Genomic DNA, 23,462 nt, shown 5'->3' with positions numbered 1-23,462 from the left:
CTCATGGCATATGAGAGAGAGCGAGAGAAAGAGAGAGAGAGAGAGAAAGAGAGAGAGAGAGTTCGTCCAATTTGGTAGCCTACATCACTAACCACAAATATGTCACTGTAACCAATAATGCACAGGGGCACAGCCAGGGGCACATACTGAGAGAGAGAGAGAGAGAGAGAGAGAGAGAGAGAGAGAGAGAGAGAGAGAGAGAGAGAGAGAGAGAGAGAGAGAGAGAGAGAGAGAGAGAGAGAGAGAAAAGTAGGTGCGCATTACTGTAGCACTCAATCAAATGTTTGTGCATCAGCGATACTCAGGTAAGGGTAATGCTTTCTTGTCAAACACGCAACAGTAGGCCTAATGTGTAGTAATGATGTTTAAAATGATACATGTATACTTTAGCTCTTTCTCATTTGATTTAATTTCCTATTTTCTAGTGCTGTTCATCACACACTGCGTCATCATTTTAGGCTATAATCCACTTGCCTATACGTCACTCAGGGTTCATAAAGGTAAGTGTTTTCTGTTAGTAATATATTCATGAAGTGTATGAAACAAGGCATATTTTGGAATATAATGACTAAAGGGTGTTATAAAGTACTTGTGAATACTGGGGCAATGCAATTGTTACTAAATAAACTTGCAGAATTTAAAGAAAGGCAACTAGATGTGTAGCATGCTAAAGCACAGTATTAGCCTATGTGAAAGTGTTGCTCCTTGCTCTAGTTCTCTAAATCAGCATAATGACTTGTTTTTAACATGTCTTGACTGATTCTAAACTACAGTCTTAACAACAGTCTATAATTTTATCTATAAAATCGGTATGTAGCAGGCTTATATGAATATTTTGTAATTGAGCTGAGGGCATGGAGTTTGGGTTTCGCCTTATGTATCTTTAAGTTAATGTTTGAAACCTGATCATGATGACCTGGCCTATACGCACGCTACATGGTGCAGTCAAACATAACCTGAACGGCAATGCATATTGGGAGTTTATCGTTGAGGTTTTTCTATGCCCCAGATTTTGTGCAACTGTTGTATGGTGCACAGCACTGGCCTAATTGCGGCTATCCTCAAGTTTAAAACTGTTGAAAAAAAAACCATGGCTTTGTGGTGCACAAATAGATCACTGTAGCCTGGCTGTTCATATCGCATCCTAGTAACCATGGTAAAAAGAAATTACAACCATCACACAGTTAAAGTAACAATGTAAAAAGTGATTTTGTGATCAGACACAAACTTACCCAGCACAAGACACTGTGGTGTAATTAAAGGGCAATTCCGGCCAGTTTGGATTCATATCCCATCTTGGGTGGACCCAGGGAAAAGGATGAAAGGGGAAACCGCGAGAAATTTTCATGCGTGCTGCGCAAAGTTGTTCAATTGCGCTGTTTTCGGTTAAACCCTGGCCCGTCGGGCACATATTTGACCTGTTTTAAAGCTCCTAGCGTGCATTAAAACCCTTTTGAACGCTTTGGCCGTGGTGTGTGGGTCCATACAAGTCGATCTAGTGGTTCACAGTTCCATTAGGTAGCATAGGTACGATACAACAGGAGTTTTCAAAAGTGGCGCACCTACCTCTTTCAGCTTCCGCCTTCCAACTACGTCCGCAAAATGGTTCGCCAAAGTGATACTTCATAGTAATCCATTTTATTTTTGTCCACCAAAGACGAGCCACAAGAAACATATTCACACGTTTTCATGTCCTGTGTTGTTATTGTCTCGCAGATTCACTTCTCTGTCACTGAACGCAGTTTAGTGACGTCACGGTGTCACATGACTCCTGGAAGGAACGCCATTCGCTCATCCAGTTATTATACAGAAGCGAGAGAGTGTCGTAATATACTGTTTGATATTTTGAGATGGATCCTCCGTTGGGGTAGTTCAATTGAAGAGTTTGGTGGCCATGGTTATCTTTTTCGAACCAGAATATTTGTTACAGATAAAGAATTATTCCTTCCAGGAGTCATGTGACACCGTGACGGGGGGGGTACTGGTGTCATGGGATGTTTGCTGAAAAAGCTCATCTACATGATAAGAACATAACCTACCTTATAGTCTTGAGTAACACATTAATACTTGGTGTTAACCAAGTAAATGAAGGATGAATCACCGCACACTGGTATTCTTTGCTGGTAGTTTATTATTTTTGAAATAAACTACCAGCAAAGAATACCAGTGTGCGGTGATTCATCCTTCATTTACTTGGATTACTCTTACTGCACATTAGAACATGACACGGGAGTGGATTTTCACAGTGGAAAAAAAAATCCCACCCCGTCCCATCCCGGACCGGAGTAAAAGAAACAAATCCCATCCCGTCCACTCCTGAAAAGAATGTCTCCCAATCCTGCCCACTCCCACTCAAAATCAACCCCAATCCCATTTCGTCAAAAAAACGAGGCTTTTTTTGTTTGTTTTAAAAAATAAATAAATAAGTTGCATTCCCGCTCACGTTCATTTTTATTCCCGCTTCTGCCCGCACCCATTCATCTTTATTCACGCTCCTGCTCGCTCCCGTTCAGCTTTGAAGTTTTGACTCCCATCCCGCGGGAATCCCGCAGGACCCGCGGGACCCACAGGAATTCATGGAAAATGTCATCCTCTACTGCACATCACCAGCACCTGGACAGTGGTTGTGCACAGGGATGCTACTTTGAGTACTTGGTCATAACCGTTTTGATAACAACAAGCTTACTAAGGGCTCTGCATTAAAGATGGCCTCTCAACGTCATTTAATTAATATTGCCGTGTTTCCCATTGTTATTGAATGTGTTACGCGTTGGTCCTGTTTTAAAAAACGTTCTGGTTGCTTTGTTTCAAGACATTTTTGCAAGCTGGCAAGGTGGCTTGTGGAGAAACGAGAGAGTGTTCCGTGTTTCTCGTGGAAATGCGTCTCTGATTGGCTCACTCCTCCTGCTCTCGAAGAAACGCGTCTCTGATTGGCTCAGTCCTCCAGTTCTTGGAGAGAATGTAATGGGAAACAGAGTCGCCACTTCCCCGGGTGGTACTGCACTATAGGGGCGCCAGCGGAGGCGTGCAGGCTCCATTCAGGGCTGTGCTCTTTCGACAGCGACCCCTAGGCGAGCTGCAGGCACGGAGCAACCAGAGTGAGCTGGCTTTATGCATGAGGCTTTGTGCCGTGTGTGTACCTGAGAGTAGCAACCAGCTGATAGCTAAGCTAAGCTATGTTTCGGGCCACCAGACGTTGCTTGTTTTGAAAACAAGCAGAAAAAAATTACTCGACATGTTTTTAGATAAATGGGTCGATATAAACCTTTGTGGGCAACGCCTTCTTTCGACGTGACGAAACACAGAAAGGCTTTTGTGATTCGCTCGTTTCTCTGCAATATTTATGTAAATTTGGAAACACCGGGAAACACAGCCAGGAGAGTTGACGCACCACTATGAGAGCCTTGCAAGTGAGTTTAACTTGGGGTGACCGTCCGATCTTCGAAAGGAGTGAGTAAAACTGAGTTTTATCGGAAGTTGGCCTTTAAGGCTTGATCTAATAATGATGGTAGGCTATATGTACATATTATTAGCCCAATGCCCTGCTGTCAACCTTTCAGACTCAAATGTGACATACCTGTTGGCTTACGTGTTTCTTCAACTGAACTCACTATTTTTTTATGAATGTATATATATAATTCATGTGTAATGCACTGTATATAGGCCTACCCTATATATATATATTGTTCATAAAACTTGTCTCACTGTTTATCAGCAGTTTCAGTCTACTAAGAATGACTATTATTTAAATAATAATATTAATATATTATTAGATAATACTCACCTTGTGTTCAGTAGTTTAACACACTGTATAGGCCTACAATAGCATACTGTATTACATGCCTGTCTTGCAATAACCATACATGTGCATTTCTTATTCAGCAGCCATTTTCATTGCGCAATTTAAAATGTGTTATTAAATGTTGATTGATTGATTGCTTTATTGACAACACATCAGTTTTCTTCTTATAGAAGCACTGTTCTTCCTGTGGTCAAATGTTAATGATCCTCACCTTACATCACAATTAACATCACCTTGAGAAGTTTTAGCCTTTTTCAAGCCCATTTACAGTCAGGGCCGTAACCAGACATTTTCAAATGCCGGGGTCAAATACTGTGTGCTGTACTGCGTACTGTACATTTAGAATGCTTCAAACACTTAAGTCAAACTCTTAAGTTTGTTTTCATTAATCACTGCCTTGAGGGTAAATGGGTGGTGTATACTGAATTTATCATTGATGATCATATATCGGTTCTCATCAATAGATAGATTTTAGGCCCTACATTACTGAAAAATAATACCGAGGATATGACCTCTGTGTCCTCATATGGTAGTTACGGCCATGTTTACAGTAGAACGTTAACCGTAATTCATGTGCTCATATGTTTTAGCAGCTCATGCATTCAAATACTGTGTTTGTTCATATTCTGTATCTGTAACATGTTTGTTCTGTATGTTCATGTTTTGTATGCTCTGTAAAAGATAAAAGTTTTACTACGGTATTGGCTACCTGCACTATGCTTATTGAGTGTAGTTGTACTATTGCATCAGTTCTAGTCCTCTAAATATATACATATTTTGTATTTGAACTGAGCTCTTGTTCATGCACTTAATGCAAAGTTAATGTTTGAAATCTGACAATGATGACTTGAACTATAAATACGGTACATGCAAATGGTGCAGTCCAATATACCGTAGCATGAATGTCTGTCTCTGCATGCTAGGAGTTTATCATTGAGGTTTTTCTATGCCCCAGATTTTGTGCAACTGTGGTATGGTGGCTAGCACTGGCCTATTTGTGACTATCCTCAAGTTTAAAACTGTTGAACGAAAATGCTCTGTGGAACACAGGTACCTTGTTGCCTGTTTCTGTCAGCAGTTCTAACGAAAAGAACCAAAATGAAAAATAAATTACACCCAGCAGCACACCCAGTTCAGTATTAATAGTATTGAGAATATTCATTTCTGTGTATTTTCCATCAGGTGGATGAGGTCGGCACCAAGGAGATAGAGATAGGAGGGTTTACAGACGTCATCGAAGCGTAGTACGGAATGATGGCGAGGGGAGTCTAAATTTCTTCCTCTACAGTCAAATTGGAAGCATGGTAAAGTGCATGCCACTACTGCCAGGGCTGGAGTGTGGAACTGGTCATAGGACACTGTGAATGTTTGTCAGCTGTCCTTAATTATCCTTCGCAATTAATGCTGACCGACAGCTGCAGTTAATTTGGCCACAAACTGAACACTGACAACCGGATATCCTCTTTCCACCGATTTTGTGGAGTACAAATTTTATCCATCATGGCGTCGGACCCACTGACCATGCGCACCATGTCTTTAAGCATAGAAATGTGTGAGAGTCTTTATAAACCCTGCAATGTTTCCCAAACATTGAGGAAACTATGGCGCACCGCCATAGTTTAAATTTGGCCGCCATAGTTTCTGAAAATGAAAAAAAAAAAAAAATTATGATTTTTTTTTATTATTTCTTTATTTAACGATTTCCGTTTTCCTTCGCAGTCTCCTCCTGGAGTAAATGCATCCTATAGAGAAAACCATGACTGCTTGAAAGACAGAGGGATCAAAAGCCTAGTCAAGTTGTTGTAGTTAACTTGGGTTTGGGTGCAATAAAAAACCTCCCAGTCCCGACAGTTGGGATGAGTTTAGTGACACTCCCCAGGCTTTGTTTTATAGTTGTATGATAATGAGTTAGGCGACAGGTCTTCATTGACACGGCAGAGGAGACATTGGACTGCATACAGTATAGAAATGAATGTGCATATAGAAATGAATATAGAAATAAATGTGTATATCTAATATGTTGTTCAGCCCTTTTACTGGGAGGAATTTTGGAAATACTGGCCCTGTGACCAGCACCCCTCATGTAGAATGCAGGCGTGTGTGGGGAATAAGGCATAACCCTTTTTGTATGTGCGTTAATATTTTCACAGTGCTCCTAAGTTCTTATCTCTGCTCCTATTTTGTTATTCTTTTTTTTTCATTGCATAGACCCCTGCATGAGGGACGAATGAAAAGTGTGTGTTGCAAACAGAAATGATTCACTGTACTGCATTTAATATAAATGACAATGTACTACTATACATGTCATGGGTAAAATCTTATTCTCAAATCATAAATGGATGGAACGTAGGCCTATAGTTTGGATGGAATGTAGGCCTATAGCAAGGATCTTTAGGATTTGGTTGTCAAAGAAGCAGGATCTGGTGGAGAAACAAATACCAAGAAGAGAGTGGGGTTGGGGTTGGATCGGGTATAGGAAATCAGCGAATAGCATCCAGGACTTGACGTTAAGTTTTTGCTCACCGGTCACCGTCACTGTGGCAAATGATTTTACAAAGACACTGGCTTTGCTGCTAGAATAAGCTTGCATTTAAATACAAACAATTGATGCAACTAATGTTGATTTGCCACCCCAAATAATAAGTGACCTGTCAAAGTGGCTAGTGAGACTGGTTGGCTGGTGCCAGTGTCAAGCCCTGGAATCATCACATGTTAAGTCTTGACTTGGTACCCACCGGAAATGAGGAGGACATGAAAAAGGGGATCATCTCCATTGTCTGCCATTTTGAATGTCCAGAAATACAATTTTTTAGCTGCAACATTTACTGTACTTAGGTCATTCTATGAAATATTAGTTCAATATTTTGTAAATATTCATAAAAATATCAAATTTGGCAGTAGACGGCACAGTTTCAATGAGCAGCATAGTTGTGTGTATGGGACTGCTTTGTGTGTGTGTATGTGTGCGAGGGGGAAGTTGAATGTGTGTGCGTGGCGCCATGAGTGTACCGTAAGCATGCCTGTGTGTGTGTGTGTGTGCGTGCGTGTGTGCGTGCGTGTTTGAAGTTAGATGAGAGCCTTGCTGATGAAAGATGCTCTTGGTTATCAGATCCTTTTCTTCCATAGCATCCTTCATGGGAACGAGTATGTAGTGTTAAGATAGGCCTGTTGAAGCAGGGCTCTGTGTCTCTGTGTGTGTGTGTGTGTGTGTGTGTGCATGCGTGCGTGCGTGCGTGCCTGCATGCCTGGGTGTTTGTGTTTGTGTCTTAGTGTGAATATCTGTGCATGCATCTGTGTGTGAGAGAAAGAGAGTCTCTGTGTGTCCGTGTATGTATATTTACCTGTGTGTGTGTGTGTGTGTGTGTGTGTGTGTGTGTGGTGTGTGTGTGTGTGTGTGTGTGTGTGTGTGTGTGTGTGTGTGTGTGTGTGTGCGTGCGTGTGTTTGTGTGCCTGCATGCCTGGGTGTTTGTGTCTTGGTGTGAATATCTGTGCATGCATCTGTGTGTGAGAGAAAGAGAGTCTGTGAATGTCTGTGTATATTTACCTGTGTGTGTGTGTGTGTGTGTGTGTGTGTGTGTGTGTGTGTGTGTGTGTGTGTGTGTGTGTGTGTGTGTGTGTGTGTGTGACAACTGATTTACCGTGACCTCCTGGCGCCGTTGTATCCGCAGCCAGCTGATGGGCGGTGGGCCACTAGTCTACGTTGAGATGGGCAGGTGGTCTGGCATACAGGGCATTTTCCCGGTGGGCAGACAGTCCTCATACACAGATGCTGTTGTTTTTGTTGTTGTTGTTGTTGGTGGTGGTGGTGGTGGTTTTTTTATGTTTGTTGTTCCATTAGTGATTGTACCTCAGTTTAGATGGGGCGGCCCATTGGTCTATCTTTAAAGGGACACTGTGAGAGATTTTTAGTTGTTTATTTCCAGAATTCATGCTGCCCATTCACTAATGTTACCTTTTTCATGAATACTTACCACCAGCATCAAATTCTAAGTATTCATTACGACAGGAAAAATTGCACTTTTCAAACATGAAAAAAGGGGATCTTCTCCATGGTCCGCCATTTTGAATTTCTAAAAATAGCCATTTTTAGCTGCAAAAATGATTCTACTTGGACCATACTAAAAAATATTTGTTCATTACTTGGTAAACTTTCGTGTAAACATCAAATTTCAACCTTTTTTGAACAAACTCCCCCTTGACTTCATTATAACCACAGAAATACACCAGCGGCGATGCGATTCAAGCGACAGAGTGTAGCAGCAAGCGATACGAGCGATTGAGGAGACAAGAGTATGTCCGTACAGGCAGAAGGCAAAGCATTAAAGCATTCCCATTGGCTGTGGTCACTGACCTCTATACAGTCATTGGCTGTCGCGGCTTGTCGCCGAACCGCGTCATAGAAAGTTGAAAAGATTTCAACTTCAAATTGTCGCGCTCGTCGCGCAAATCGCTCTAGTCTCCAGAATCGCTTTTGTCTCCCGACTCAATACAAAGTCAATTACTTCCGTCGCTCGACTCGCTCAGATTGCCGGTGGTGTATTTCTGCGGTAAGCCCCCCAACGCCCCCTTGACCTAATCATAACCCTGACAACGCCCTCTTAGTATTACAAAATTAAATGGACTAATGCGCCCCAATGGCAACTAAGTAGCGCCCCCTCTCAGCTGTATCCTTCTCAACGCCCCCCTAGAGCTCTCCAACGCCCCCTAGGGAGCTGTACCGCCTCCGTTGAGAGGGCTAATGTGGAGTATGGAGAGGCTAATATAGACAGTGAAATTAGCCAATCATAATATCGTAGAAAAGCAGGGGCTGTGTGAGGGGCGGGATTATGCCTAAAAATGCCCGGTCTGTGTTTCTGCTCCAGGCAAGCCCTGATGGGTTTTCTACCTTGAGATGGGCTGTCCAACGCACCCAGGGCCGGATTAAAACACAGGCTAGATATGGCTGCAGCCTTGGGGCCCCCACCTGCCAGGACCCCCCTGATTGGTCAAAGGGGGAAAACAGCACACCGGCACCCAGGGCCGCTGACAGCTTTGGTAGGGCCCAGGACAAAGGCATCTGAAAGGGCCCCCCAGCCCAATAGATAGGCTACAATGTAATGAGGACCCAATTCTGGCCCCCCTCTCTCCCTGGGCCCGGAACAACTGTCCCTTTTGTCCCCCCCTTGTCGGCACCCCTGCTGGCACCATTATAACCGCTAGCAAGTCACCTGAAGTGCCCACTAGAGACTAGAGACTGTGGTGAGGTACAAGAGAACAGTCTGAGAGAAGAGAAGAGAAGAGAAGAGAAGAGAAGAGAAGAGAAGAGAAGAGAAGAGAAGAGAAGAGAAGAGAAGAGAAGAGAAGAGAAGAGAAGAGAAAAGAAGAGAGACAAGACGAGGTGACAAGTCAAGTTGAGAGAATAGAAGAATAGAAGTGAAGAGAATAAAAGGCAAAAGGGAAAAAAAGAACATTGAGGCAGCATCATGTCAAAGCTAACCGGACTAGCGTTTCTTCTCCTACTGATGGCACTGGCTGACATGATGAGCCAAAGTTCAGGTATGATTTTTACAACATTTTTCAATTGCTTACACACATTTTTTGCGCATAAACATATTTTCACACTCCAAAACTCTGCACACAATTCATTGAGAGATGCAAAACAACTTCTCACTCCACTTAAATGAAACATAGCTTTAGAAAGTAATTGATTTCCAAAAGTGTCAAGGATTGGAATTATTAGTGTATGGTTTTGGTAAGATTTCCCTTTTCTCTTTTTAATGAATATTTACTATGACCATCAATGGTAGATGCTATTTTTTTTAATTAAGAAGTGTATGTGCGCATGTGTTTTTGTGCATGGCATGTGGCCATGTGTGTGTGTGTGTGTGTGTGTGTGTGTGCGCATGTGTTTTTTGTGCATGGCATGTGGCCATGTGTGTGTGTGTGTGTGTGTGTGTGTGTGTGTGTGTGTGTGTGTGTGTGTGTGTGTGTGTGTGTGTGTGTGTGTGTGTGTGTGTGTGTGTGTGTGTGTGTGTGTGTGTGTGTGTGTGTGTGCATGTCAGGGCTTGACACTGGCACTAACCAACCGGCCAAATGCTGGTAAAACTTGGCTGTGGCTGGTTGTAATGTCAGTTCCACTAGCCAATTTGGCAGGTATAGCTTATTCTACACTGTAAGAAAATTTCCCTGCAAAATAACGGCAGTTACTGGCAATTTTATTTGTCTGTAATTCTACTGTTATTTCACACCAAACATCAAATACAGCTCAGTGCTGTTTAATGTATCACAGTATATAATTTTTTTTCAGCAGCAATTGAACTGTTAAATAACAGCACTCTACAGAACGTTTACAGTTATTAGTATTGTTAAACTAAAAGTGCTCTACAATATTTATACAGTAGTATAAGTAAAATAACAGTACATTTCAGTTAAAAAGTTGAATTGTACTGTGAGATGACAGGCAAATACTGGGTCATAGTTCATGAATATGGCCATGGCAACTTCCCACCCCACCCATCATTCTCCATAACTGTGGTACCCTGGCCATGTTACCACCCCACCCTCCCATCATTCACCATGACTGGAGTGCCTTGAACATGATACTATGCCGCTATGCTTTATTGAGATAATGGTTTGCGTTGGTCCTTTGAAAGTGTGGGCATGAATACAATTTCAGAGTACGCAGTGCTATGTTACAATGACAATGGTGGGTGTGTGCAAGGTTTTTAATGTATCTCTTGATGAGCCAATCATGAATATAGCATTGGTCAGTCTTTAAAAATGTATTTTGCACCAAGTAGCACAGCAAACAAGCTAGCTCTCAAAGCAATGCCTAATTTGCAGCAGGCACATTATATGCAACAATGCCACAAATGATGCCACATACAGCAAGCTTTCAAAAAGAGGAAAGTTTGCAAGCTTGTAGAAGTAACGCACAGTGTTCCGTACAGCGCCACCTCGCAGAATGGCGTTTCCGCAATCAAAACAATGCCATTCGGTGTGATGGCAACCATCACACGTATTGAATGGCTCATGTGAAAGAGGAGGTTGTCGTCTTCAAAATAAGACCACATCGACTTACAGTGGAGCATTGTGGTTAATGTATGGATTGATTATTTGTGCCAAGTGCCGGTTAGCCATGTGCCGCTAGCTTCCGTCGGCCTGAACAAATAAGTAACAGTATTCCGTACATCTGATTTACCTTAAAATGCTGCATTATTAATGGTTTTCATGCAATTATAATGTTGGTATGTTTGTTTGTTGTCAAACTATCCCTTCAAAACAGAGTTTGAATGACTACAACACGGTAAAGATAACTTTGAAAGCAACATGCATGCTAGCCGGAAGTAGCTTGTTGCAACCTTGTTGCAACAAGCTACATTGGAGCCAAGAACGGCACTTCCATACGCGGTTGCTATGTTATTTTTACCGTGTTATATTCACTTAAACTCTTCATGGAACGAATAACAATTAGTTTAGCACTTCACAAACACATACACATTAGATCGGTCATGAAACCCATTGGTAGTGCACCGTTTTAATGTAATGAAGTTGTACGGAGTACTGTTACTTATTTGGTCAGATGTGTTCGGAATACTGTTACCTATTTGATTTAATTAATCAACCCATACATTAACCACCGCAATTCTAGTTGGTCTTATTTTGAAGACGACAACCTCCTCTTTCAAATGAGCTATACAATAGGTGTGATGGTTGTCATCACACTGAAAAGTTTATTTTAATCGCGAAAACAGCATTCTGCGAGGAGGCGCTGTACAGAACACTGTGCGTTACTTCTAGGCAAGCAAGTGCTATGATGTGCCATGCAGGCCAGCCAGCAGGCAGGCAAGCAACTTAAAGCGGAATTCACCTTTCAAACAATATTGTGCCCTATCTCTGTATTAGACCACATTATAACAGGGGATTATGTAGCCACTGGATATAATATCTTTATATTAAATATAAAAGCTATTTATTGTTTTAGTAATGGTGATTTGAAGCGTCAAATCACCGGAAGAAAAAATAACGACTACAATGCCATTAGAACGTTGCTGGGTGATTTGATTGGACGCGTCATCAAATCACCTCGGCATGACAGGCGGCATGGAACAGAACAGCAGGCAGGCAGATAACACATTTCGAGGATGGAGATATTTACATTGTCCGGATAATAAGTCTACTTCAAGTAGGCCTATAGGTTACTGCACAGTGGTAAAAGCCTTGGTGCATTCAATCCAACTGCTTAAAAAAAAGTTTTGTCCGCATTGTTAATATGCGCTCATTGTCATTACAAATCACCTACAGTATGTCTACGCCTGCCAGGTGTAGCCTATTAAAGGATAGTTCCGGCGTAAAATGAAAGTTTCACCATCGCTTTCCCATGCCACATAATGTATCTAATGATGAGCCATTCCGGGCAATGCCGCGCCGTTATGGAGTTAGCTAATTTTAAGCTTTTTGGTGAAAAACGCAGCCAATGCATCACGGCGGGGCCAAGTATAGGCCTATTATTTTCTGATGTTTCCCCGCTATAAACAACTTCAAAAACGCTACACACTTCATCACAAAGGTCTCGTCAATCAAACCGAGGCACAAAAGTTCATCGGACCACACAGTCTTTCACTAGCCAGTGTTTTCAGAGGTGTCTCACTGTTGCAACTCTCTGACCCGGATGCAGGCTACTCAATCAGGTGGCTAGGTAGGCTAAACATGGTCCGCGGTTCTTACACCGGCTGCGACCGTAAAATGAAAAGCTGGAACCTCGACCGTTTTCACCGACTGCCACTGTCTAAACCAGCCATATTACGGGAATGGCTAATAGCATTAGAAGTGGACGAAACTGACATAAAAACCCTGAGGGATCGCTATACCGTGTGTGGAGGGAGCATTTCGAGGAAGGGAGATGGAACACCTAAAGAAGAGTAAGGGAGATGGAACACCTAAACGAAATGCTGTGCCAAAAAGGCGCATGGCTATGGAGGTATGTTTGAACTGAGAGAGAGAAACATGTGTAAATGTGTCTGGCTCATGAATCTGTGAAACTGGTTGCAACGCCGCGCGTCTTTGCCAGCAAGCACTCTGTTTTGGGAAGGCATAGCCTACAGGTGCAGTAAATGTAGCCCACTACAGGAGATAAATACACTGTCAAAACAAACTAGCGCGGGATGGCAAGTGAAATTGTGAAATTGTGCGACCTGAGGCATTCGATGTGGTTGATGTCATGCTAGAGTAGTTTCAGTGAAGTAGAAGTAGACTCTAATTGACGAGGGCGCGCGAGGTCAGATGGACCATTACGCAACGGAGGAGGGCTGGAGGAATTTTATAAAGTCGTACTAGAAGTGCTGAAGTGGTGTGTTATTACAACGCTGAATCCATGTTATATTATACCCTGTTGTAATTACTTTGTAAGAGTAGTCTGCCTACCTGTACTCTCCATGCAACTCTTCAAATCTGCTGCCTGCACACACGGTAGCGATCCCTCCGGGTTTTTACGTCAGTTTCGTCCACTTCTAATGCTATTAGCCATTCCCATAATATGGCTGGTTTAGACAGTGGCAGTAGGTGAAAACGGTCGGGGTTCCAGCTTTTCATTTTACGGTCGCAGCCGGTGTAAGAACCGCGGACCATAGCCTGCCTAGCCACCTGATTGAATAGCCTGCATCCGGGTCAGAGAGTTGCAACAGTGAGACACCTCTGAAAACACTGGCCAGTGAAAGACTGTGTGGTCCGATGACCTTCTCTGTGCCTCGGTTTGATTGACGAGACCTTTGTGATGAAGTGTGTAGCGTTTTTGAAGTTGTTTATAGCGGGGAAACATCAGAAAATGTTAGGCTTATAATTGGCCCCGCCGTGATGCATTGGCTGCGTTTTTCACCAAAAAGCTTAAAATTAGCTAACTCCATAACGGCGCGGCATTGCCCGGAATGGCTCATCATTAGATACATTATGTGGCATGGGAAAGCGATGGTGAAACTTTCATTTTACGCCGGAACTATCCTTTAAGCCTGCAAGTTGTAATAACACATGGTAGGCATTGCCAACACGTTTTTTTTGTTTTGCTTTGTTATTAATTTTAATATGCTATTCATATATATTTTTAAAAGCTTGCTGAATTATTTGACGTCCGGCCCGGATAACGGTGCAGCGGCCACGGACACTCCGAGTCCTAATGGGCTAAACAATAGGCGCACGACAGTGAAGTTGTCTTTAATTGAATCAGGCTTTATTTTAAGATTATTCAAAGTTATTTGATGGATTGCTGAAGGAGGCTGCGACCATTTCTATCCTCAAACGAGGCGTCCTCCTTGCACTGCTGGCGATGTTCGTGCTCCTCTTACGCAGGTTGCAAACAAGGTAGCCATAAATGCATGCGCTGGCTATCATTACTGCACTTGGACTTGATTGCATTTAAACAACACGAGCAAGAACAAGGCACACTCAGGCAGGCTACTGAAATCTACTGTCAAGTCATTGTAGATTTCAGCTCACTCCCCAGGCAGTCAGGGCCGCCTATTTTGCATAAATTATAAACACAGACTTCCTCTCGAGGGACAGTTGAGACGCGAACGGACAAATCAAATTAAACACTTGACCAAAGTAAGCGACGATAGCCTACATCTTCAAAATGCAGGTCTAACCCAACACCTCCCTCAAACTGGCGAGATGGAGACGGTGGGGTGTCCCGATGCGCTATTTAGGCCTATGTGGGTTTGTAAGCTATGTTTAAGTCATTTCTCATCTTCTAAAAACAGAAAGCATAGGCCTAACCTGAACAGCTCAATGCCCAGAAATGCATGCGCACGGTGCAACCGAGGGGCGATTTTCCTTCATGTTGAACTTGCATTAGAGTCAATGAATGGATGAAGACCATTTTTAAAAGACAGCCTGCACATTAGTTTGATTTAGGCCTATAAATAATCAATTCCCTCTGGCTTGTAGGCCTATTTGTTAGGGACCAACAGCAGAGGTCCGGATGAAACGGCTTTTGGTCAAACACCAGCACGAGAGAGAGAGGGCGAGAAAGCGGGCGCTCTTTGATAAAGTTGGTTGAACGGAGACAAGTCCGCCTCGCCTTTGGATTTGATGGGATTAAACAGATAGATAGACCACGAGCAGAGATAGACAGGCTCCTTCATTCTTGAATGAGTATTACATTTATTTATTTATAAGGTTCGGCTAGCCTTCTCATTTTCCGTTTCAGCACTAATCTGAGGACAGCGACAGTTGCGACACGAGCTACACTTCTCAACAGTTTGTTTTTCCATTCGCTTTTTATTCGCTGTTAGTAGCTATATTTTGCGCAATGAGACCCAGTGAGGAAAATGCATGATTGTTATGTTTTTCAACAGTCTACATTAACAACATCAATTTGTCCTAAAACCAGCCACGCTGCTGGCAGCGAGCACTGAGCCAGAACGCAAGATGCCTTCGAATTCGGTCACGCGTTAAGCTGGCAATGATTACTTAGTTTCCCGCAGTGCATTCTGGTTAACTGAGTACGTTAAAATAGCTTTGGCAATCGCGGTTCAGCACATAATTGTATTAAATTAAACTAAATAATGCAAATTACCTTATTTTTCTCATGTAAAATACAAAATGAGGATAAAGTACATGTGATAACAGCACACATTACACAGAGGTGAATTCCACTTTAAGTGTTGATAGACCAGATTTACATACAGGTGCAAGAGTACCATGTGACCAGAGTCATCAGGCCCCAGGTGAAGGCCGTAATTGAATAATGGCATAACAGCCCCTTAGTACTCAGGTGAGGCCAGGCACGGATTAGCAGATTGGTTTAGATGGGGCTGCTTGTTGCAAGAGTGTTCAAGTTCTTAAAATGTTTCAGCCATTCACACTTTCATCACTATCAAAATCACAGTGATGAAAATCATCATACTGTGCTGCATCAAACACTTTTTAAGTATTGTAGTTTCCTTAGAAATTGTTTAATGCTTGTTAGTATCAGAGAATCTTTAACCAGTGAGAATGACTTAAGTTCTTCAGGTGGTAGGCTATTGCAGCTTGATGGCGATCACGGACAAGTGGAGGATGAATGGGTTTCAATGGTGCTGCCTACAATATCTTGGTTGCTTCCACAACGGCCAATGCTACTATTGTGCAGTACTTACTGTTTATGCTCAATACTTGACTCAAAGTAATATTTTCACAGTAGTTGTCTGTTTTTTTTTCCAAAAACAGTAGAATGCTGTTGGAGAATTGCCCTAAATGAACAGCTATTTTTTACAGTGTATGGTATGACATATCAGAATAGCCTATATTCTGCACTTTTCCCCTTGTGTATCAATTGTTTGTAAGTTTGAGAAGAAGCTCAGTTACTCCATGTAGAAAGTGTGCACTCATCTTCTTGTTTTAGCACCTCATCTTCTGAAGTTAGATGTACTGTGTCATAATAAACAAACAAAAGAAATCTAATTTGTGGCTAGTAGCATAGCTGGATGGCTAGTGACTCTGGAAAACCTCTAGCCACAGTGGCCGACAAGCAAAAAAGTTAATGTCAAGCCCTGGTGCATGTGTGTTTAATTTTGTTATCTGATTTTCATTTTCATTTCTCACGTGTAGTCATTGCCGAACATGGACACAAGAACAAGGACTCCAAAGCAATGATGAAGCTATGCAAATGCGCAGGTCTGTGTGCGTGTGTGTGCGTGTGTGTGCGTGTGTGTGTGTGTGTGCGTGTGTGTGCGTGTGTGTGTGTGTGTGTATCCACGGCCAGCAGCTCCAATTATAAATGTATGTCATAATGGCAATGGCCAAGTTGTAATGTATTAAATAATCTGTGTAATATAATAATAATTAATTAATAAATTAATGTATAAATGTATATTATATATTTATGCTTTTGCTTAATTGTATTGTGTTATTATTGATTATTGATAGCCTACTGCAAATATATACTATTTCTTGCCACAAATATATCCCTGTTTTCTGTTTACTGCTCCAGTTCTAAGCTCAGGGATGCTCAAGTGTCCAAAGAAGTTTGAGCCACAAACCAAATCCGAGTACAAAGCTATCATTGCATGCCTATGCAAGAATTTTCCTAAAGGTAAGTTGATGCATGCTCATACTTTTCACTTACCTCTTCACTGGCTATTTACTTGACATTTCATGAATGAAAATAAATGTCATATTGTATATTCTGACATTTTAATTACTTGCCAGTACATTTGTTACAACTGATATGGTGTAACTGTTATTATAACAGTTATTTTACCTCTGTTTATTGTTTTTTTTGTATGTTTGTTTTTGACAGCGATGACTCCCAAAGCCTGCAAACGTCTCCCTCCACCTCCTCCTATGTCCTAAGTCCCGCACAGTAAAACAAAATGCAGTGTTAATCCAACACTTAGAGAGTGCTCCGGGACCAAATACACTCTAGAAAATGTTAAATGCTGTATATTCCCTCTGTTTTGAATTAACACTGTGTTTTCACTGTGTGTGAAAGTTATTTCATTTGGCCAAATGGCATCTGATTTCTAATCTTCACAATCTGCACATCGCAGCAGTCTTAGAATCTACTGTGTCACACCACACAGGCTTACAGCACATTCTGCATTTTTGCTTGATTACTTGAGAAAGTAAATAACTTACCTGTGAACCTAAAATAGTGGAGTAAAATGACTTTGCAGAGGTGTCAAAAGTATAAGTAAAAAAAAAAAAAAGAAGCACAGTTTCCTTCCAACACAAGCAACTTATCTGAGTTACCAATTGACCTGTGTACTTGTCTTAAGATCAGCTAACTTGGCACTAGTTGGATCAAGTTTGTGGTGCGTCCTTGTTGGGTTTTTAGTGTTTTTCAGTAACAACACAGTCTATCTATCTCATTAGGTACAGTGGGGTAAATGGTGTAGAGTAGAATATCATTTATTGATCCCAGGGGGAAATTAAGATGTCAAATAGTCCTACATAAATACAAAAAGACATTGCCCATATGACATTACACACATACTTACAAATAAAATAACCATAATGTAACAGCTATATAATGTCATGTGCTAATGTTGTACTTTCACCACAAATTTACTTTTACTTTTACTTTTGACACCTCTGATTGACTTCAAGTAGAAGGCTCTCTCTAGTCACATTCTAGAATCTTTGTAAAAACATTAACTGCAGCATGCAAAGAAGTGTGAAAATCATGTCCTGTAAAATACTGTGATTGTTCCATGAAAGAGGCCGAATATAATGCGTTTTGATCAACGTCTCACTTATACCGTATGTGGTTAACATTTATGATGGTTACATAAAATAGTCCAGACAGTGCACAAGTTAAACTTTGAAATGTTTCATTGTCAAACGTGTGTCCAGATGATCATCAAATGCATGATTTCATTTCACGATGTAACAGATGCCAACTAGCAGATTTTGGCGTAGAACATTAGTAAACCTCCCTCCCGAAGCCTCATACAGATACGGTAGCTCTGAGCTATTGGTCAGACCTGAGGTGGGCAAACTCAGGCCCGGGGGCCACAAGGCATATCATCTGGCCCGCAGAGCCTTTCTCAAGAAAGTGACACTTTTAAAAAGTGTATCACCCAAGATTCATAAAATGACAACTTGTGGGTTGGAGATTCATCAAGGCTATGGTATTCATCGAAATACATTCTGTTGCATGCAACAATGTAAAAAAACATTATTATTGACACGCGAGTTGCCTGTGACATCTGGCCCTTCGGTCAGTATTCTAAACCCAGTGTGGCCCTTGAGCCAAAATAATTCCCCACCTCTGGTCGAGACCTTTAGCTGAGTCAGTGGTATCGTACCTGTGCCTCCCACACTGAACTGGAGCGCTGACTGGAAGGTTGTGAGTTTGAGCCCCAAGTGCAGAGTATGACCTCTGTGACAGCATCAAGCTGTATGGCTCATGTTAGCTACTTTACTGTTCTATTCTGCCCAATAAGGCTTCCTCTTGTGAAAAAATAAATTATGAGAAGCAAAGGTTTGCTAAAAACAAAGTGTATTGTCTTTTTTCAGCAATAGCTGTGTGTGTGCGTGTGCGTGTGCGTGTGCGTGTGAGTGCGTGCATGTGTGTCCATGTCCAACAGCTCCAGTTATAAATGTATGTTAATAGCAATGACCAAGTTGCAATGTATTAGAAACTCTGTGTAATGATGACGTAATATATATATATATATATATATATATATATATATATATATATATATATATATAGGCCTACATAGCATCGATATACTGTACATATAATGCCCGATGTTCAGTTTCAGGGCACCTTAAGACCAAGCACAGTTTGTTTTTTAATGTTACCATGGTAACAGAGGGCCCCTATGAGGGTCTGTTTATTGTAAACATCACATTGGTTTCGGAGACTCCCTGGCCTGACGCCCACTCACTTTTCAAAACAGCAAAACCAGAAGGCGACCAACTGGAAATCATGTTTTCTAAACTTTAAAACATCTTTAAAATATCACAGTATTTTAACCCACTAAAAGCCTACTTCAACAATAAGAAGCACACCGAGTTTGGAAGGATACCAGAAGGATCACATTCAGTTCAGACTGATTTAATGGAAGATTAAAGTCCTGACAGGAGTCAGCAATCCAAATCTCTACCACCTGAACTAGTGGCATCTACTGCGGTTGACTGTTTCCACCAGGTAAGTGAACAAAAATGAGAAATAAATGAGCCAGATGTATTTACTATACTATGCATTAGGGCTGAACACTCATGTATTTCATTATTTTTGTGCTATGAAGGCTACCTTTGATCACTATTGCTGTTGAAGTTTATTGTTTGTTGGTTGTAGTAAGGTGTGTTTTTTGCTATGTTTCACAAGGAATCAAAAGTTATTCTCAGACTGGATTTATAGACATGGCTACTACTGTTATGCATTTGCTGTTACCAGAATGGCAATGACGAAGTTGTAATCTATTACTAAACACCCTGTTAGAGTGATAGTCTTGGTAGAACAAATGAATAGAGTGAAGAGATATTATTGATCCAGTGGAAAAATTACTGTATGGACATTTTGGAAAGTAGCCCCTCTCCTATACCGTGTAAGAAATTGTCAACTGATGTGTGAATTTAAATGCAAAAGAACAACTCTTTACCAAGCACATTTGTGTGAAAATGTATATTTGTCTTGTTGCCGTACCTGTGTAGTCTGATTATCATCGACTTTCAAATCTCTTCGAGACTTGGTCTGACCAAGAGCATAACAATTGACATTTCCCAAACGGCATTTCCCAAATGGCCTCGCTCGGTTTGCTAATGATTGTTTGCTTCCCAACAAAATGGGAGGAGTTCCCGTATTTTCCGGAAATCAGAAAGTACTTGCATTGCTGTTGACCTGACTGGTGGCAACGCTGAAGCTGTTGCGTCACTAGGAGGGCACGGCCTGGCTAGTACCTGTGTGCCTTCCCATATCGTATGTGCGTCCGTCTGCTTGGGACAAATCAACAGCCATGACATCTCTGATCCTCCACTTGCAGCTCTTGAAATGGAGAGCCTCCCCCTCCAGGTGAAAGTGGTACAGTCCCAGCCCCAGGCAGTAGTCAAGGAGGGGCAGTGGAGCACTGGACTGTTTGACTGCACTGAAGATATGGGGGACTGTGAGTCCACTTATTTGTTTACAAACACACCAACGCTCACACAAGCTCACGCGCATCGTGTACACACACACACACACACACACACACACACACACACACACACACACACACGCACGCACGCACTGTGTGTACAGTATACTGTACCTCTGCATGTTTGTTTGTGTGTGCGCGTGTGTGTGCATGTGTGTGTTTGTAATTCTCTCTCTCTTTCTCTTTCTCTCTCTTTCTCTCTCTCTCTCTCTCTCTCTCTCTTTCTCTCTCTCTCTCTCTCTCTCTCTCTCTCTCTCTTTGTGTCTGCAGGCTGCTTTGCGACGTGCTGCTTGCCCATATTTGCCTGTAAGACGGCGGGAGCAGCAGGAGTGTGTGTGTGCCTGCCCGTGCTGGACTGTGTTGGCTGCCTGACTCCAGGCTCTCTAGCCATGAGGGCCGCCGTCAGAGAACGCTACGGCATACAGGTGAGGACACACACACACACACATATGCATACATACACACACACACACACACACACACACACACACACACACACACACACACACACACACACACACACACACACACACACACACACACACACACACACACACACACACGCACACACACACACATTTTATGTACTTTATTTGATTCCACATTACAAGTTAAAATCAATAGGAACCAAATATGATGAACAATCCAACAACTATTTTGACCAAAAAACACAACTTGTTATGGAAATGCATCATTAAGGATACAGGAAACATCTCCTCTTCCAGATGAACATGCTCCCTATAACAGCTGATATTGAGCAGTATTTAGCTAGCTGTCTGGCCCGTCTTTTACTTAGTCCACTGATGTTGAGTCCACTGACCACCAGCCTATGCACATGGCCTAGACTGCCAAAGACAAGAACAATGAGGACACATTTATAGCCACAGCTCTCAATGGCAGATGTTAGAGGATGGTATTTCAGTTTTTGGTACAGTAGGATTCCTCCATGAACAGGTCAAAGGCACAGGCTACTTCAAAGAGTCTGACTATTTTTTCCTCTTGTGATATGCAAATGATGTCTGGGGTGTTGGGAATTCCTGAGAAGTGATTTGTAGATGCATTAAACCAGTGGGGCTTGACAGGGGTATGTTTGTATAGTTGTTCCTGAGGAGCACAGGGGATCTGGGCAGCGATGAGGTCCACCAGTCTATCGTGTCTGGCGGTATACAGTCCTTTGTAGGAGGGGCAGCTGTTCATTATGTGGGCTACTGACTCCAGATGTTGCGGAGGGTCATGTAGCATGCATAGAGGAGAGTGGATAGATGGAAACCAGAGGGACAGATTGTATTTTGTGGGGAGAACCTGTAGGCGTGCTTTCACACAGAAGATGAGTATCTCATCACTGATGGTGGCAAGTTTAAGGCTGGACCAGTACTCCATATTGCGGTCCCTTTGGATGATCAAAAGGGTTTGCCTAGATGTTGTTGGTAACAGGAGATGGTTGATGTTATTGTGTTGCAGCCTGGCTTGCACTGTGATTGATGGGTTGTCCACCACTGCATCGGTGACCTCTACTGGTTGATGATTGGAGGTCCATTTTAATTCAGTGCCTGTTCTCCAGCACAAATCATTTAGGTCAGGCCAATCTGATGACACACCAAATCCCTGTGCCTGGGTATCCAGTTTTCCACTGCTCTTTCTTTTAAAACCCAGGAAGTTGTCCTCACCACTGCCTGCCCGGGCCACCTTGCGCTTCTTAAAGTCCAGAAGCAGTGACGCTCTTGCCAGGTGTCTGACACTGTTGTCATCGCAGTTGAGCATGTTGATGAGATGTGACTGCCTTGTGGCTGTGTACTCCCACTTACAGTTTGGAATGCCAATCCCACCATCCTGTTTTTTTTTTCTGGAAAATAAAACATGTAGAATGCGTGTTGAGGCCCAGACATTTCCTTACAACTTGCACAGTTTTGTTGTCCATTGACCGCAGATCTTTTTGTGGGATATGAACATACCCAAAGAGATGTTGCACTTTGGCGAAGGCTATATCTCTTATTGCTTGGACCTTCAGAGATGCTGGGAGAGGTGAACTGTCAATTAAGTCCAGTCTGCTGATAAACTGCTGAACCAAATTGGTCACTTGTTGACTCCAATCTCCCGCAATGTTGAATTTATGCCCCAGATAGGTGTAATTTTCTTGTCTGGCATACACTCTGAGTGGCTGGCCTAAGATGGTGAGGGAAGGAGGCTGGTCAGTCTTGGATCTATACCAGCGGTTGCCCCCGCTCCTCCTCTCCCAAAACACTGCACATTTACTCTGTTTTACTTCTAGGCCAGACCAGGTGAGGAAGCTGTCGGTGCAAGCCAGCATGTTTTTAATAACTCCCTCATCACGGGATGCAATCAGCGTAGCCCTGGACTGGGTTGGGTGACAACACTTGGGGTGGGGCATGTGTGCACAACCATTTCAGCCACTGGTTAATGGCAATGATAAAGTTTACTGCACTCCATGGGCAACCAGTTTTAATTCCCACTTCCAGTTTGACAGGCGGGGTGAGGTCTTAACCACATATCACTTGCAGATAGGAATTACTGTATACATCTTTTATTATATCACAGTAGGTCTTTGGCAGGTGTATTTCCTCCAGTGAGTTCATCATGACTTCATGAGGCAGTGTACCGAATGCATCCCTAAAGTCCAAGAATACCACAAATAATTTGGCAGAGTCATGTTTGAAGTCATCAATAGCCGTCTTTAAACAAAAAACATGTTCATTCATGCCTTGACGTTCAATATAGGCCTTTTGTTTACTTGATAAAGTTCCTGTGTCAACAAGCCATGGTAATATCCTGGAAAGAAGGCACTTCATGAAGACTTTGTACACAGTTGGTAATAATGAGATGTCCCTCCATGTAGAGGGGTCATTGGGTACGTTGGTACGTTTTTTGGTATTCTATGTATCAGTGCTCCCTTCCATGAACAGGGGACTTTACCGTTAAGCAAACAGGTGTTAAATATGCTTCTCAGTGTGGGACACGACATTTGCCTGGTGGACTTCAGGGTTTCATAGGTGACACCATCTGAACCACTTGCTTTGTTTTTGGGCAAGTCAAGTATAAATTTC

General features: G+C 42.3%; 1 protein-coding gene and 1 long non-coding RNA gene across 2 annotated transcripts in view; both read left to right on the top strand.

Moving 5' to 3' along the window:
- Window positions 1–16,357: 16,357 nt before the first annotated feature.
- Window positions 16,358–17,424, top strand: LOC134436909 (uncharacterized). The gene is made up of 3 exons (XR_010032294.1): window positions 16,358–16,429; window positions 16,746–16,847; window positions 17,055–17,424. It is a non-coding gene; the product is annotated as an uncharacterized LOC134436909 (long non-coding RNA).
- A 2,831-nt stretch (window positions 17,425–20,255) lies between these two features.
- The window catches only part of LOC134437409 (cornifelin homolog B-like), a 7,250-nt gene continuing 4,043 nt past the window's right edge, over window positions 20,256–23,462 (top strand). The window contains exons 1-2 of the mRNA XM_063186900.1: window positions 20,256–20,370; window positions 20,671–20,825. Of these exons, the coding sequence (XP_063042970.1) occupies window positions 20,259–20,370; window positions 20,671–20,825 (267 nt within the window). The 5' untranslated portion in view covers window positions 20,256–20,258. The remainder of the gene's footprint in view (window positions 20,371–20,670; window positions 20,826–23,462) is intronic.

This window comes from Engraulis encrasicolus, chromosome 21 (genome assembly GCF_034702125.1).
Source record: "Engraulis encrasicolus isolate BLACKSEA-1 chromosome 21, IST_EnEncr_1.0, whole genome shotgun sequence".
Lineage (NCBI taxonomy): Eukaryota > Metazoa > Chordata > Actinopteri > Clupeiformes > Engraulidae > Engraulis > Engraulis encrasicolus.
Note: the sequence above shows the minus strand (reverse complement) of the source record. Positions and strands in the feature narration are given on the sequence as shown.